This window comes from Aphelocoma coerulescens, chromosome 1A (assembly GCF_041296385.1).
Source record: "Aphelocoma coerulescens isolate FSJ_1873_10779 chromosome 1A, UR_Acoe_1.0, whole genome shotgun sequence".
NCBI lineage: Eukaryota > Metazoa > Chordata > Aves > Passeriformes > Corvidae > Aphelocoma > Aphelocoma coerulescens.
Window position 1 is genome coordinate 24088481 of NC_091014.1, and position 14723 is coordinate 24103203.

Sequence of the window (14723 nt, forward strand, 5' to 3'; positions counted from 1 at the left end):
GTAATGAAATGAAGAAGTACAATCCAATTTATGGAGAACTTTTATTTGTATTAAAAGCCAATTGCGGTTTCTTAACTTCCTCCCTTCATCTTTGTTCTGCCACATTTAAAACCTAACTCCACTTTCATGCAATGCTTCCTATGGATTTTGTTTCACTGATATTCATTTGAGGTAATAGCTAGTCTTTTAATATAAACTGAAAAGTTTGCACACTTTAATGGTGTGGTGAACTTCATCGCAGTAACTCACACTCTTAAAAATGGGTTTCTTCTACAGCAACTCTCCACAATCAGGCAAAATTAATATTAAAGTATTGGTACACTTCTTAGAGATTTGAGGGTACCTATCAAAGAGAGTTTCCTGCTGTGTTCTTCTTGGTGTATTTTTTTTGAGTCAAGCAATAATTTGTGCAATTTTCTCACCTTAAGAACTACTGGGTGTATGGACATGCCAAATCCAATGTCAAAGGTTAGCATTTGAAAACACTGGCTGCATCTGAAACACAATATAAAAGGAATCAGTTTCAGTGAGGTTAGGTACTGTTGTGAAATATAGAATCATAGAATAATTTAGGTTGGAAAAGACCTTTAAGATCATTGTGTCCAATCACAAACCTAGCACTGCCAAGTCCACCACTGAACCATGTCCCTGTATACAGTAAAATTCCATACACGCACAGGTCCAGAGAACACATGCAAGAAAACATACACACACAGGTCAAGAGACAACATGTGATACAGACTAAATAAATTTCTAGGAAGAGCCAGCAGCATTAAACATGGAAGGAGTCAGATTGTGAGGCGATGAAAATAGTGCTATATAAACGTGTTTTTAATGCTTGACAGAGAGGGAGATGAATTATGCTGAAGGAAGAAAGGCCTTTTGAAGAGAATGAATGAGGCCTGGCAAAAGCTTTGAAGACATTTGGAGGGCAAGAGATGGTGAAAGGCTCCAGGCTCACTGAAGCCAAAGAGCTCTGCTGCTGCTATGGGTATGTTTGGAGGCACGAGTCAGGAGTTATAAGCAAGCCTTGTGTTACACAAACAAGAGAGTCCATTTCATTGGTAAAAAAGAGCGTTTGGACCACTGTCAAAATAGCTTCATCCCCATTACACTCCTCCCCTCCTTGCTACCCTCTCCACTCACAATATAAGCTTTATTCCCAACTTGTGTAAGTCAAATAATGAGCTTTACATTACTGCTACTAAAACACCTGGTTCTCAAAATAGCTTTATAAAACACATAAATGTAATAAATAGTAACTTATTTAGTACTTATCATAAAAATGTCAGGGATGGGGCATAACATATATAGAACAAATATTAATTTTATTTAGTAAAAATATTACATAATAAAGGTTGATTTATGTGCAAGAATTGTAACATTAATAGAAGTGATTACACACAGAAATGTGACTGTTGGTGCCTAGGTATATTTCATAATGTACATTTCATAAAGAGTTTTACAGTGTCTCTTGTTCAGATTGCCTGCCAGAGCCAGCTCTGAACAATCTGGGCTACTCTAGCATTAAATATTTGACATACGACAGAATACTCACTGAAAGGAAATACAGCTTTATATATGTTAGGACTAGCCCAATTGTGAGTGATTTCTGTTCATTTGTGCTGCCTGAAACACTTCATTAGGAATTAGCATCTGGTCCTAAGTATTCATCAAAACCTTTTCACAAACTAGAAACACTAAAAACACTGTGGATATTGAAGAGTTGTACTCCTTAAATGCAGTATGTCCTTACTTTATAAAGAAGTGTGAAATAGATGGGAGTTTTTTATTTTAAGAATCTTGTATCCTCTACAATTTTTATTCTGTTTTAAGGAACTATCTTGACACTAGCATTACAATGACTACTGCAAGTCACTTACTGATTGAAAGAACTTGGTCCTGAGGCGGATGATTTGCTGAAGACCTCAGTTATAAGTAGAAGTTTGTTTATAGCCTCCTTCATGTTGTTGAAGGCTTGCTGGGGAGAACTGTTTCTGAAGAATATCTCAAAAAACCTTTGCAGCTGTGAAAGAGAATACATTTATTTTTGAGCATTTACAGTAAATAAGTGCTTAAAACCATAAATTAAAAGGCTGGTAGAAATAAAAATTGCTTTGGAATATCAACTTCAGTTCTTATTCATTTGTACAATAAAGTGGAATGAAAAGCTTCAGACAGCATACTAATAGAGAATGACTTTTTATTTACAAATAAGTATATCAAAACCAAAATCTGTATTAACAGTTTTAAAAAAATATTGCTCAGAATCTAAGCTTACTTTGATAAAGCCTTTTGCTGTCACTGGTTCTAGGCAAAAAAACTCACAAATGCTTCTATTTTCATCAGTGGGTAATAGCACACTCTCTTTTCTTAACATACTGGGCCAAGGACTATCCCACTTGACCTTGACTACAATTCCTTACCCCTGGTCAACAAGCTTTAAATAGAATAAAAAAGAAAGATGTTGGAAAAATGATCAGCCACAGCCTGTGTTTTTACTGAAGTCTGCATATTCTGTGGCTTTCAGACTCGTGAATCCTCCCAGCGGCATATTTACTGGCCTGCACAACACTGTCCTCAAGTGCTTTCATCACTCATGCAAATTCACCCCATCATCACTTCAGATAGACATTCAGTGAAACAACTGGAGCAATACAGACACCCAGTGAAGAGTGGAACTTAGGCAGGTTTTGTAATATGAGTCCCTTGTACTAAGAAAGGGGCTGCCTTTGAACCATATTTCCATTAGAGTTATCATACAGCACAGAACCCAGTTAAAGTCTGAACCATGCAAAACTGTTAGATAATTTAGTAGCACTATATCACCAAAGAGACACTTTTACATGGCAAAAAAATGCTATCTTCAGAAATAAAGCAGGTACAGTACATGTAGAACACATTTTGCATTAACATTAAGAAAGGAAAATTTTCTCATTATTTCTGGGAATTTTTCCACTGCAATTACTACCAGCACCTCTGCCAGATTCAGTACACAACTTACATTTCTGCTACTTACATTTCTACTACATTATGCAAAGGATACATAATGCATTCATTTCTAGTAACAATTGATGAAAGACAGGCTGGTTTGCCCTACAGGTACTCAGAGCATGCTGTTGGCTATAATAGTCAACTGCTGCCATCAGAACAGGCATTAAAATAATACTAGCATCTCCAAGAAACTGCATTTTAGTTACAGCTCTCCTTAGCCAGCCTAGAAAAGAAACATTGCTCAACAGGTTCTCATTGAAGGATATCAGGTTTTAGACCAATGTTTATTCTAAGCCAATAGCTGAAAATAAATATTTAGTCAGGCTGGTTCAGGACCAATGGAGATGAGATGAATACTTCAGCTTGAATTTCAATTCATAAAAAAAATTCCTATTTAAAGAAGTTCAGGTTAGGTTTGACTCCAACAGATTCCACAGGATTTACAGCAACAGATAGGAAAAATTTCAACTGTATGGATTAAGGGTGATAAAGTGTGAAAATCTGCAGAAACCTCAGGTTCTTCTGAGTGAATAAAAGTATACAAATATCTGTGTTCAACTGCAAGATACTAAAGAGATGAAGGTTTCTTCAAGTGACCACCACTGATGCTGATCCTCTCACCTTCAGAGGAAACAAACTATCTGTCCAGCAAAATGCAACCTCACCATTGATTGAGTGCGATTAACAGAAGCATTGAACAATTTAAAGAGGACAGAGTAGGAACTACTGCTGGCAGTTACAGGAATCTGTTCTGGGAGAAAGCTGACCTCTAGCTGGTGATTTTTTAAGCAGAGGAATAGGGATTAAATTTTAGTAGGCTGTAAGACTTAATGCAGCCGTGTACATATATTTTATACAATGACGCCATTATACAGAGAATTGCAAGGCTTCTCAGAAGCATGAAGGTGTTCATCCAAATGCTGGACTCATACAGTTGGAGGTATGCTCCAAATATTTATGTAATGCCTTAGAGAAGTGTGCAAAAAAAAACTTGACTAAGTTACATGGATCAAGCACACATTTTCTGTAAAGGCAGAATGAACAAGAAATACTCTTCAATTAATTTAAACTCATTGACCTTTCACTCCCCAATAACTTATCTTTGCTTTAGGAAAAGTCACTGTGAAAAAAAAGGCCAAGTCAATATTACTTTTATGATGCTTTTTCATCACCCATTTTGACATCCAGTTTTTAAAATCTGCAGTCATTAAAATTAGCTTTATAATCTCAATGACACGGATCCCTCTGGCTCCTCAAAAATACACTGAGTCATCATGTAAAGGTCTGACATATTGAAAAAATGCAATTTAATTGACAAAGGAATTCTGATTTTCAGACTCCATGCACAGAGTCACGGAGCCTGAAGAAGAGTGGAAGAGTGTGGCACTCACAGGGCTGGATGTTATGATGACTGTAGTAATTCCCTCAAGATTTTCCTCAGGCAATTTTTCTGCAAATTAATTTCTCAGAAGAGCTGCTGGGGCAGCCTGGGGCAGCTAGCTGAGTGGTCAGCTGAGGATTGCCCTGGGAAAGAGTATAAAATCAAAATGTAGTGATCTTTCTGAGACTGCCTTTAGCTCAATCCTAGAAAATCTTGCCTCCTGATGAAACAAACAAGAAAGATTTTCCTTAGCTAACATTGGGAATGGCAATAAATGCTAACTTAGAACACATTCCTTCACTGACTGCACTGATTAGCTCTCTGTTGATTGTAACAGGCGTTCAGAGACACAGCTCTCATGAAGACTATTCACTCGGGTGCCAATATTGTAGAGGAATCCCACACTACAAGACATCATGGCTTATGTCTATGTACAAGTTAAACATCTAGATTCCCTTTACACCACACTGCAGAACACAGATGCTTGACAGAGCATAATTTATGCCATCCTAAAGTAGATGTCTCAAAACAGTGACATTAATTGCGATCTAAAATTGTTTGGTTCGCCTGGGGAATCGAAGTGAGACACTGAAGACAGGTAGGAGATCTATCACTGGAATGCTCATACAGCCTGCCCACAGACAACACCCCCTGTGTGCCTGGAATATGCAGAACTGTCTGGGATGATGTTTGACCAAACTTACTCTGATATAGAGGAATGCAACCATCAGCAAGGTTAAACAGTAACCAGGAAATTGCAAAGTGACTTTTGAAACAAAGAAGTAGTCAGCTTGGGAAATAATAGAAAAGCAGCAGGGGAGAGACTTTGGGTGGAGAAAGCAGCAGCCAAAACCTGGTCAGGCACTGCCACAAGTCAGCCTGCTGGCACCACAGCTCCTGCCTAGATTTCAGAGAATACTGGGATGTAAGGATGGACACAGGTCCTGTGTGGGTATGTGTGAAACAGGCACACACAGAGCAGGGGCCCCCACTTCTCCAAGTAGAGGTGCATGAAAAAAGGGAAGCTGCATCCCAGAAGAGCAGGACTGTGTTTGTAACCTGTGTTGCCTTTGAGATAGAGGCTGGATAAACATGGGTGAATGAGCAGATGTCACTAGAGTTTCAGAGGGTATTTATAGAAGGATGTTTAGAAATGTGCAATGTTCACTGAAGTGTTTCAAGTGTCTGGTATCATGATTTATCACTTCTGTTACTGAAATTGATAGAAGGTATATTATAATTACCCATTGCCAGTTGATTGTATGTCATCAGTTAGACACTTCTGGGTTTGGTTAAACAAGGTGAACTCCTATGTTTTTTCCTGTAACAGTAACTCCTTCGTAGGCATAGATGAGCTCTGAATCTACCTCAGAAGCAAGAAGGTAGAAGAAAAGAGACCACTGAGGCTACTGAGTAATTAAATGCAATTTTGAAGTTTACATTTTGGGATTTAGAACATCCTACTTTACAGTTTTGTATGAATCGATTTTGAAAGATGCTACTGGTTCCTAGTAGTAGCATTCAAAATGACAAAGTTATCAGGATAAGAGTTGAAAGTAAGGTTTATGTCTGAGGAATGAAAGCATGACCTTTGGTTTCACGAAATTACCCTTTTTGCAGTAGCAAAGGGCATCCTCTCCAGATTGTTCTGCTATGCACTGGAGCTGTTGCACTCTTTCTGATCATGTGGATCTGCAGGGTCTCAAAGACTAACAGTAATTGCCTCTTCTTGAAAATAGCTTGAACAAATTCAATAAATCTTTAAAAACTTTCAGCATAGGCTCTATTCTCTCAGTTCACTTTTGTACATTCATTCTTCTTACCGGATGTCTTTGGTGAAATTTCTTCACCAGGTGCAAATACTTTTGGGCATAAGTAGTTGTTTGTAGGTACAAAAATATGTTTTACACAAAACCAATTGTCTTTGATTATATGTATGGAAGTATCTAAACAGCTAACATGTCTGCAAGAATAAAAACTAATTCCACACATAAGGCCAGGAGGACACATACTTAGCAATGAAGCTATTTTCTATATTTTCTGCTAGCACAAGTGGACCTTTCCACTGATTGGAGTATATAGAAATAGTCCAAGGCCATGTAATGGGAGAAAAACGTAGCCATGAATCATGTACCATTGGTTCCAGAATAAAACACAGAGAAAACAGTTCAGCAATTTATCATAAGTTTATTGGATTAGCTTCAGGTAGATCTGTTTATTCCACTCCTGATTTATTGTTATGATGTGCCCTTTCTCTGCAGCTCTAACATGGCACTAGATGAAAGGGGAAATTACATTAGTACTCAACTTTTTTTTTACAGTAAATGTCCCACTTCTGTATATATTTTTCATTACGTAAGATTTTTAAAAAGATGAAATTAAATTGTTCAGAAAAAGAGTTGTTCACAAAACACCCCAACATCTTGTCCCTTAACACTTTCATAACTTAATTACACGGAGAAGAAAAAGCCATCTGAATAGGCCTTTTCTTTCCTGTAAAGCTCCTTGCTCTTAAGACTAAGTCCAAAAGCAAAAAGCCACTCACCAGCTTCAGCAACCACAAAATTAGGCCTTTTGACTGACACTGAACTAAGAGTGGTTTCCCAACTCAGCACTGACTTCTTAGTGGGAAATTAATTTACTAACAGCATTTCCCAGGTTGCTGTGAGAAACAAAAATGTATCAGTTTGACTAAGGGAAGCTGGAAATCAAAAAAAGGAAAGATGAGAAGAATCAGGATAATGGGAGTCTGGTCTAGGAAAGCTGGAAGCCACAGCAGGGCATGCTTACAGAGCTGACTGGATTGAACAGCCCAAGCAAGAGGACCAATACACTAGAAAAAAACCAGAGAGCTAAGGGCCAGAATAATTGTATAAAATCTTATGGCATATCCACGTGTTGTAGAGAACAATCAGTCTGAGCTCTTGCTTAGCTAAATAAGGATGTTCAGAATGAGAAAAGCAGAAAAGAACTCCAGAAAGGATTCTATTTGTGCACTGCATGACAGGTTGACATAGATGAAGAAGACAAATAAGAAAGGATTTCTTATTCTTCCTTTTAAGACAAGAATTAAGGATATGAAATCAAGTCATATTTGATTTTGCTGAGGTTTTAAAGCAAACAAATACTCTTTCTCAAGCAACAAGTAAGTAATCTGTACAGTATCATTGCTCAAAGACATTGGTAAGACCAAAAGCATTCATGAATTTAAAAATCTATGAGAGAATTGCATGCATAAAAGCCCACTGGAGCTTATTAAACATCAAGACATATATTCCACTCCCAGTTTTATGTTTCTAACCCTGTAGGTTACCAGAAATAGATACAGCCTGCCTAGGGACCACTACTGCTTTATGTTTGTCCTGTTGCACAGTTTGATGATGCTCTCTTGCCTGGTTGCTGCCACAAATGAGTGTCAGACTAAGCATGTCTTTGATCTCCCCGAGCCTAGAAGTTCTGTTCTTATATCGGTGAAAAAAGAAATTGTAGGGCTCTAGATACCACAAGGAAAGAAAACAGAGATGGGATTTATATTATGCTCATTCTCCCAGAAAGAAGAGCATTACAGCATTTTAACAGAACCTAATGAACAAATACAATTTTAGTCCCAAATAACCCTGCAATCTAATTGATTAAGAATTGATGGTAATTTTTCTTTTGTGTTTTTTTTCTCCTGTAAGTGTCAGGGCAACAATATTAAACTAAAAAAACCAAACAAACAAAAAAACCCCCAAACAAACAAACAAAAAAACCAAAAAACAAGTAAAGGTAAAACAAAGGAAAAAAATCCCAAGCCTTTCTGCTGTTTGCAACACTTTGCTCTGTATCCGTACGTATGTTTGCATTCCACCTCACTTTAAATACGTGTGGCTAATACTTCAAGTGGTACCAAAACTGGCCACTTGAGGGCAATCCTGCAACCTAGTTTCAATCATGCTCGGCCATAAACCAGACCGCCACGTCATATTAAAAGATGGATTTCCTGTATAGGTGAGGGTCCAGATTTATTTGCATGTATGTTCAGTAGAAAAAAAAAATAAAAATTCCTTTACTCAAGTTTCCAAATGTTTAATACACAGGGAGAGTTTCAGCGACATTTTTAGTGACTCACACCACAGCAAGCTTAACAGCAAACTGCTTTAATAAATTATAAGTACTTCACTTCCCAACTGGAAAATTACTTAAGAACAGAGTTTCATCTGAGCATCAAGGGTTATACAGGAACACACCAGTCAAGGAATTCAAGTCCAGGAGGCACCTGTCTATTTTGGATGAGCAAAAGGATGATGAGCCACAGCAGGGGCCATGGGAAGTTGCTGACAGCACACAAGAGCCTTCCCTGATGATGGAGGATGTGGCACTTCTGTCTACAAAAGTGTATCCCTTCATAAAGAACTGGGATCAGGTTGGGAAAGGTTAATGGCAGGGCAAAGGAAGCAGTTCACAATGTGTTAAGCCTTGAAATAATTAATCATAAATTACTGGTTTGCACACTGGTTTCTATAAAACAGAAAATTATTCAGGGGTCAGCATTCTTCTCAATGCATATGCACAATGTCGATTTACACAAAAGGAATTATTGCATACATTGACAGAGACTCTTCCTTAATTGCTACAATATGCAAAATAGAAAGCTTCTATTTTATTAATAACTTTTCCACACACAGATGGACTAAATAAGCAGTTTCCAACCCTCCTCAAAGAAACAGGGCTATTACACAAGCCTCATATCTAAACATCTGTGTGGCAGAACGCCATTCTCTCCCCTGCATCTCTTGCATCTTCCCATGCTGGGCCCAAATCTGGAGTTGCACTTTTTTTACCCTTTGACTGCACACAAAATCCTCATGCCAGCTCAGGATTTACCTTCTTTTGCTTTCTGAAATGAAATACTAGAATATGTATAATCCAGAGAAAACCTGGCAGCTGGTGAGCAAAACACACTTGAACTCTTCCTGAACTGCCATTTGACCAATATGCAAGGAATCATTCTGAAGCCATGCCACTATGACTATAAAAAGCAAATATGCATTGCAAAACTCATTTACAATAGTTTACTAACAAAAAGGCAGTGGGGAATGCAGTATTATTTAATTAATGAAACTCCTGTTTTTTCTTTGCACAATTTCTCTTAATCATTGATATCATATATCTACCCCATCTCCAGTTTTTTAATAAGGCATTGTTATTGTTGTACATAGGAGATCAAATTTTAAATGTACTTAACATACTGAATTTGTGATAGCAAAACTAAGTTGACCACAAATTTGGATGAATTTCTCATTAAAAATGTTGTAATTATACTGGTATGAGAAAAAATGTCCTGAACAGAGGTCTGTACTCACTGAGGAGGTCTCTAAATTATGGTATAACATTACTGAAAGAAGATAATCAAAATGATTCTCATTGCTTCATTTAAAAAAAATAAAAAACAAAACTCAGTCAGCTGCTCTTGGGGAAAAACACTGGCAAATTTTTCCAGACCAAAATATCCCCTCTAGGCATGTTGAGTCCCCAGTGGGCATTCTGGCAATCAGTGGAAAAACAGGTCTTGGAGATTCTCTGTATAGACTACTGACACGTTGAAGCTTCAAAATGTGACGATTTCCATCCTACACAATAGAGCTGGCAGAAACTTAAAGCTTAGGAGCTTTCTGGACTAAGCTCCTTGGCTGGTACAAGCAAGCATTGCTCTACTGGCTACTCTGGGAGAGATGACTGCTGGCCTTGGATGTCTCACTAGCAACTGATGGAGGGCTACATGAAGTTTTTAAGAAACTTGAAAAAAATCTCTTAACAAAGGATATCAGTGGTTGAATTCACACCTTCTCCCAAGTATTTTCTGATGGGTGACCTGCCTGTTGCCTCTGCATCAAGCACAGACCCTCCATATGATTTTCCTAGCAGTGCTTTCTGGCCACTCTATGAATTCCCAGTGTCTCACTTCTCCTGGAAGCTCCCTGCCCCCTTCCATATTCTTTACAGGGCACACTGTGCTGAGAGGCAGCCTTACACACACCATTTTTCATCATTTTTTTAATTTGCATTTCAATCTACATCACTACAAATATGCTTTCTTTCACAAAACATGCCTATCTTTTGTGTCTTTTTCACCATTTTGACGAGTTTGTCTAAAGCTATGGAAGGCATAACACCACAACAACAGTAAACAGACTGGAACCACTGTAGATGTGCTGCTGCTTCCATCTATCATTTTTATTGCTTCTTCAGCTGCCAAAGTGCTCTGTAAATGGTGGCTGGCACCCTGTTCAGCAGACTTCCCTCAGTGGGAATTGTTTTACAGAGCCATATCACAATTACTAATGACTACTAGCCTTTAAAGTAGTCCCTACTTCAGCTGAAACATCGATGTTGCTGGATATCGTGCTATTTTAATAAACATAAACAAAAACTGCATCCCAGGGTTTGAAAGTGAGTGACCATCACTCTTCATAAATGAAAATGGAGGAAAATATACAGCAAAGTAATATATCTTCATGGGCTTCCATAGCTTATGTATGGGGGAAGGGAGAAGTAGATTCAGCTCACCTAATTTTGGGAATCCAGAATTTGACATGTTCTCTAAGAAAGTCATAGCCCATAGAAGGAAGCAAACACTTTTACCAGGAAACTTATTCCAAAACTGGTGTCTAAATTAAGTGGCATGATTTGTGTCTGTTTCTCCAATGACTAGAATTAGCTAATGAGCTTAAACTAGGCACTGCACTTGGTCAGGGCTAAAATTGTAGAACGTACCAAATAGCTGACATCATCTACAGTCCTGACAGTGACACCACAACACTCAGACTGATCCAAAGCCGAGACCTGCTCCTACCCCAAGAAGGTTACATGGGCAAAGTGAACCCATCCTCTAACAGATGCTGCAGGAGCTGATCTGTGACCTCAAGAAACCACTGTCACATTGTGACCTTAATTCTTCAAAAGGGAAGAAGCAGAGGCACAACTGTAGCTTCTTCACAAAGAGCTGATGTATTGCAAGCACAGTCCCCTGCTAGGAGAAGAAAGGAATGGCAAGGCATATTTGCAAATCCATGGGACTGCTGAGCAAGAAAGATGTGGAGAGAGAGGGGTATCTCCAGGCACTTGGAGATGTCCAGAATTAATCTAAGGCACATATGAAACATCCTTCTTCAAAAAATTGAGACCATGGGTGGCCCACTCTATCCATGGTATACTTCCTTCCCCTTATTTAGAAGTGCCCTGACCCTCCTCTAGTCTGCTTTACTGTACCTAAAAAGGAAATCTAAATAAGCTGTTTTAAATATTTACTTTCCTTTTTCACAACACTGTCAATATCCCAGCAAAAGTTGCTACTGCATGGCAGCACTCACACTTTAGAGAAAACTCTGACCTTGCAATTGCTGTCAAATGTCACCAATAAAAATGGGCTTGGCGACATGCAAACCCCAGGCCCCCAGTGCACAGGGCAAGGCTTTCCTGCTTCATGAAGCAAACCCTGCTTGTTCTGAGAAATGAAAACTGTACATTAGGAGAATATTCACTGTAGGCTGTGGACTGCTAATAAAGAAGGGGTAAAAGAGAAGGAAGATATTCTCTAGTTTTCTGCCTATGTACTTTGCCTGAAAGATGGAAAACTGAGGAAATGAAATGTTTTACCTTTATGGTAAAATGCTTCTTCTTGGGTGGATGCCAGACAGTGGTGGTTGAATGAATGAATGCCCGCAGGGGTGTTAAGGATGTCACAAGCACATATGCTTTGATGATGACAGAAAGGTCTTGAGCATTAAGGACGTCCTTGTGGTCTGATGAAGTTGATACTTGATTCCTGGAATGTAATAATATGCAGCATTAATGCAGTTCTTCTGCAAATGAGCTATAAAAAACAGTGAAATAGTGAAATTAGCAGAAATAGTAAATTAGCCTTTTTTCCCCCAAGTTAAGCAGCACAGTAGATTAAATCAAGTAAACAAAGCTTTGCATGGTCATATTATTGCTTTCAGCATTTTTAACTCTTAATTACCAAACACAGGAAGCAACTATATTTGGAGGGAGTAATGTTTGAGAGTACATATGGGTAAATGCATTGTGGGAATAATATAAGTGCTAGAAATCCAGGACATTCAGAGTGAAAGATTAGATCAAGATTAAATTAAACATTAAAGAAATCCAAGCATCTTAAATAACAGAAATGCATAGCCAAGGTACCCTGTTTAACACTGATTTGCAGTGAATTCAGAAAAACACCCCCACCCAACCCTATGGAAAGACTGCACCATTGTTAGCACTTTCTTCTGTAATAAAGGGACAGAAACATGTGGTGCTGCATACTTCCCCTAATGAAAGCCATATACAATCATTCCAAATATTATGAAAGACTAGGATACCTAGAAATAACCCATAATAAATCAGTTAAACCTAAGAATTCTGCAAGCTAGCTTTGTTTAAGAAGTGACACAGCTCTCTAAAACTGGCCTACAGCTCCCATAGTACACACAAAAAGAGTCAGCTGTAGAAGCAGAACAGAAAAAAAGCAAACCCAAGAAAAAAACCTATTATTTAAAAGCTCATTACTTGGGGAAATCTGAGCTATACTTGTGCATATTCACAATGGTGTTATTAATCAGTCCGTTAAAAATCTCTTGAGTATCAATTTACCTCATAGAAAATTCAATGGGAAGATGATGATAGAAATTGTGTATCTCTAAGAATGATTACTGGTAAAAGACAATGGGCTCTGATTCCGTTTCTGTGTAATTTTTGGCAATATGTGGCCTTTCCAGACCTCAATTTTGCTATCTGTTAAGTAAGTCTAACAACATCTATTTTACAGAGAACTTTTTCTCCACTCTGCAGAAAGTATCCTCAGGACATAAAATTTGTGAAATACTGTGATGTAGGAAACAGCACTTGATAACAGACAAATTATCAAGAACTTCTTGGTTCTTCACTTAAGGGAGGATCTCTGTGCAAAGGACTACATATGTGTGTCTGTGGTAGGGGCAAGGCAGGGATGGAGTGTGGTGATCTGCCTAGCATTACAACAGTGGAGCAGGAAACAGCTCAGCCACCATGAGACCTAAAGGTTCAGGGATGTCTCTGGGTCTGTATTCATCTGTCTAGGTGCTTCACTGCCTCAACATAGACTTAGACGTTTATACTCAAAACGTGCAAACTTGGCTAATACAGAAACAAACATAATGCAAGTATGAGATTCAATACATCCAAGTGCTCCATCTGCTGTGGTCTTCTCTTTTGCTGCATTCTGCATCCTTGACTCCCAAATAACTGCATGCTGAAGCACTGGCAGTTTCTGAGGGTGGGTTATCATTAACTTACAGCTTTGTGCTCGTGCTCTGCTTCCACCAGTGCTGCACATGGGAGGCACGTGCCTGCCCAGTGATTGCGCTGCCCTGGGATACATTTCTTGGGGTGCTGGCCCTTGATAGTCCAGGCTGGCCAGGACAGTCTGGGGTGACAAGTGGGAGCTGCAGGTCTGAAAAAGTACCAAGAGGATGAGAAAGGAAGTCAGCAGAGCATTGAAAGCAGGTGTGGACTCCTGCTGCTAAGGACAAAATGTGTAAAACACAACACCAACATCAGATGAAAATGAAAAATAATAAATGCTGAGACAATAAACCTTTTTGGATCTGCTAGCAGAGATTTTCACCTCCACCAAGCACCCCCTTCCAGATGCAAGCTGCAGGCTGAAAGGCTTAGCTGCAACTTCCATTTCAGAGGTGAGTGCAGGAATATTGCTTACAAAAAGCATCCCCTTCTTCCTTCCTAAAAATTGAAATCCTTGATTTATAAATACAGAATACCAAAACTTAGTTTCTCATGGAGCACTAATTAAAATTAATGGGGATAAAGAATTTTTTTGTCTAAGGACCAAGGGACTTTGCCACTGTAATAACAGCTCAATTAACAAGCACATATCCTTGTTTCTATGTTCACCATTTAAGGCTACAATTTGCAGGTACTGAAACATATGGGAGGCTTAGTTCTGCCACCAAACACAGTGGGAGCAGGACTGATGTGCCACAGTTCTCAAAATTATTGAGGCATGTGACTATTAATAGTAATCAAAATATTGTGATGAGAGATCAGTCAAAGGGTGGCATGTATTTTCTGCTTTTACTATGCCTGGTAAAAAAGGCACAAAGCCCTTATGTTGTGTCATTATTTCATGTAGGGTAGTTTTCATTAACTCTAATACACCTCACATTTTGAGTTCTTAAGTAATGGTCAGGAAAAATCAAGTTGTTTGCATTATTCCCAAACCTTATTACTTTTCTTTTTAATGACATACTGCATTGTGCTGTGTTATGAATTTATTTGTAGAGCATCTTTTTTAAAGCATGCACTC

At 38.5% G+C, this 14723-nt stretch overlaps 1 protein-coding gene across 4 annotated transcripts in view; it reads right to left on the reverse strand.

Annotated features, from left to right (window-relative positions):
- The window catches only part of CPED1 (cadherin like and PC-esterase domain containing 1), a 142089-nt gene that overhangs the window by 80561 nt on the left and 46805 nt on the right, over window positions 1-14723 (reverse strand). For all 4 annotated transcript variants that reach the window (XM_068996560.1, XM_068996553.1, XM_068996567.1 and 1 more), the window contains exons 6-9: window positions 13694-13850; window positions 12014-12182; window positions 1884-2026; window positions 423-495 (exon numbers count right to left, since the gene is read on the reverse strand). In XM_068996560.1, the coding sequence (XP_068852661.1) occupies window positions 423-495; window positions 1884-2026; window positions 12014-12182; window positions 13694-13850 (542 nt within the window). The remainder of the gene's footprint in view (window positions 1-422; window positions 496-1883; window positions 2027-12013; window positions 12183-13693; window positions 13851-14723) is intronic.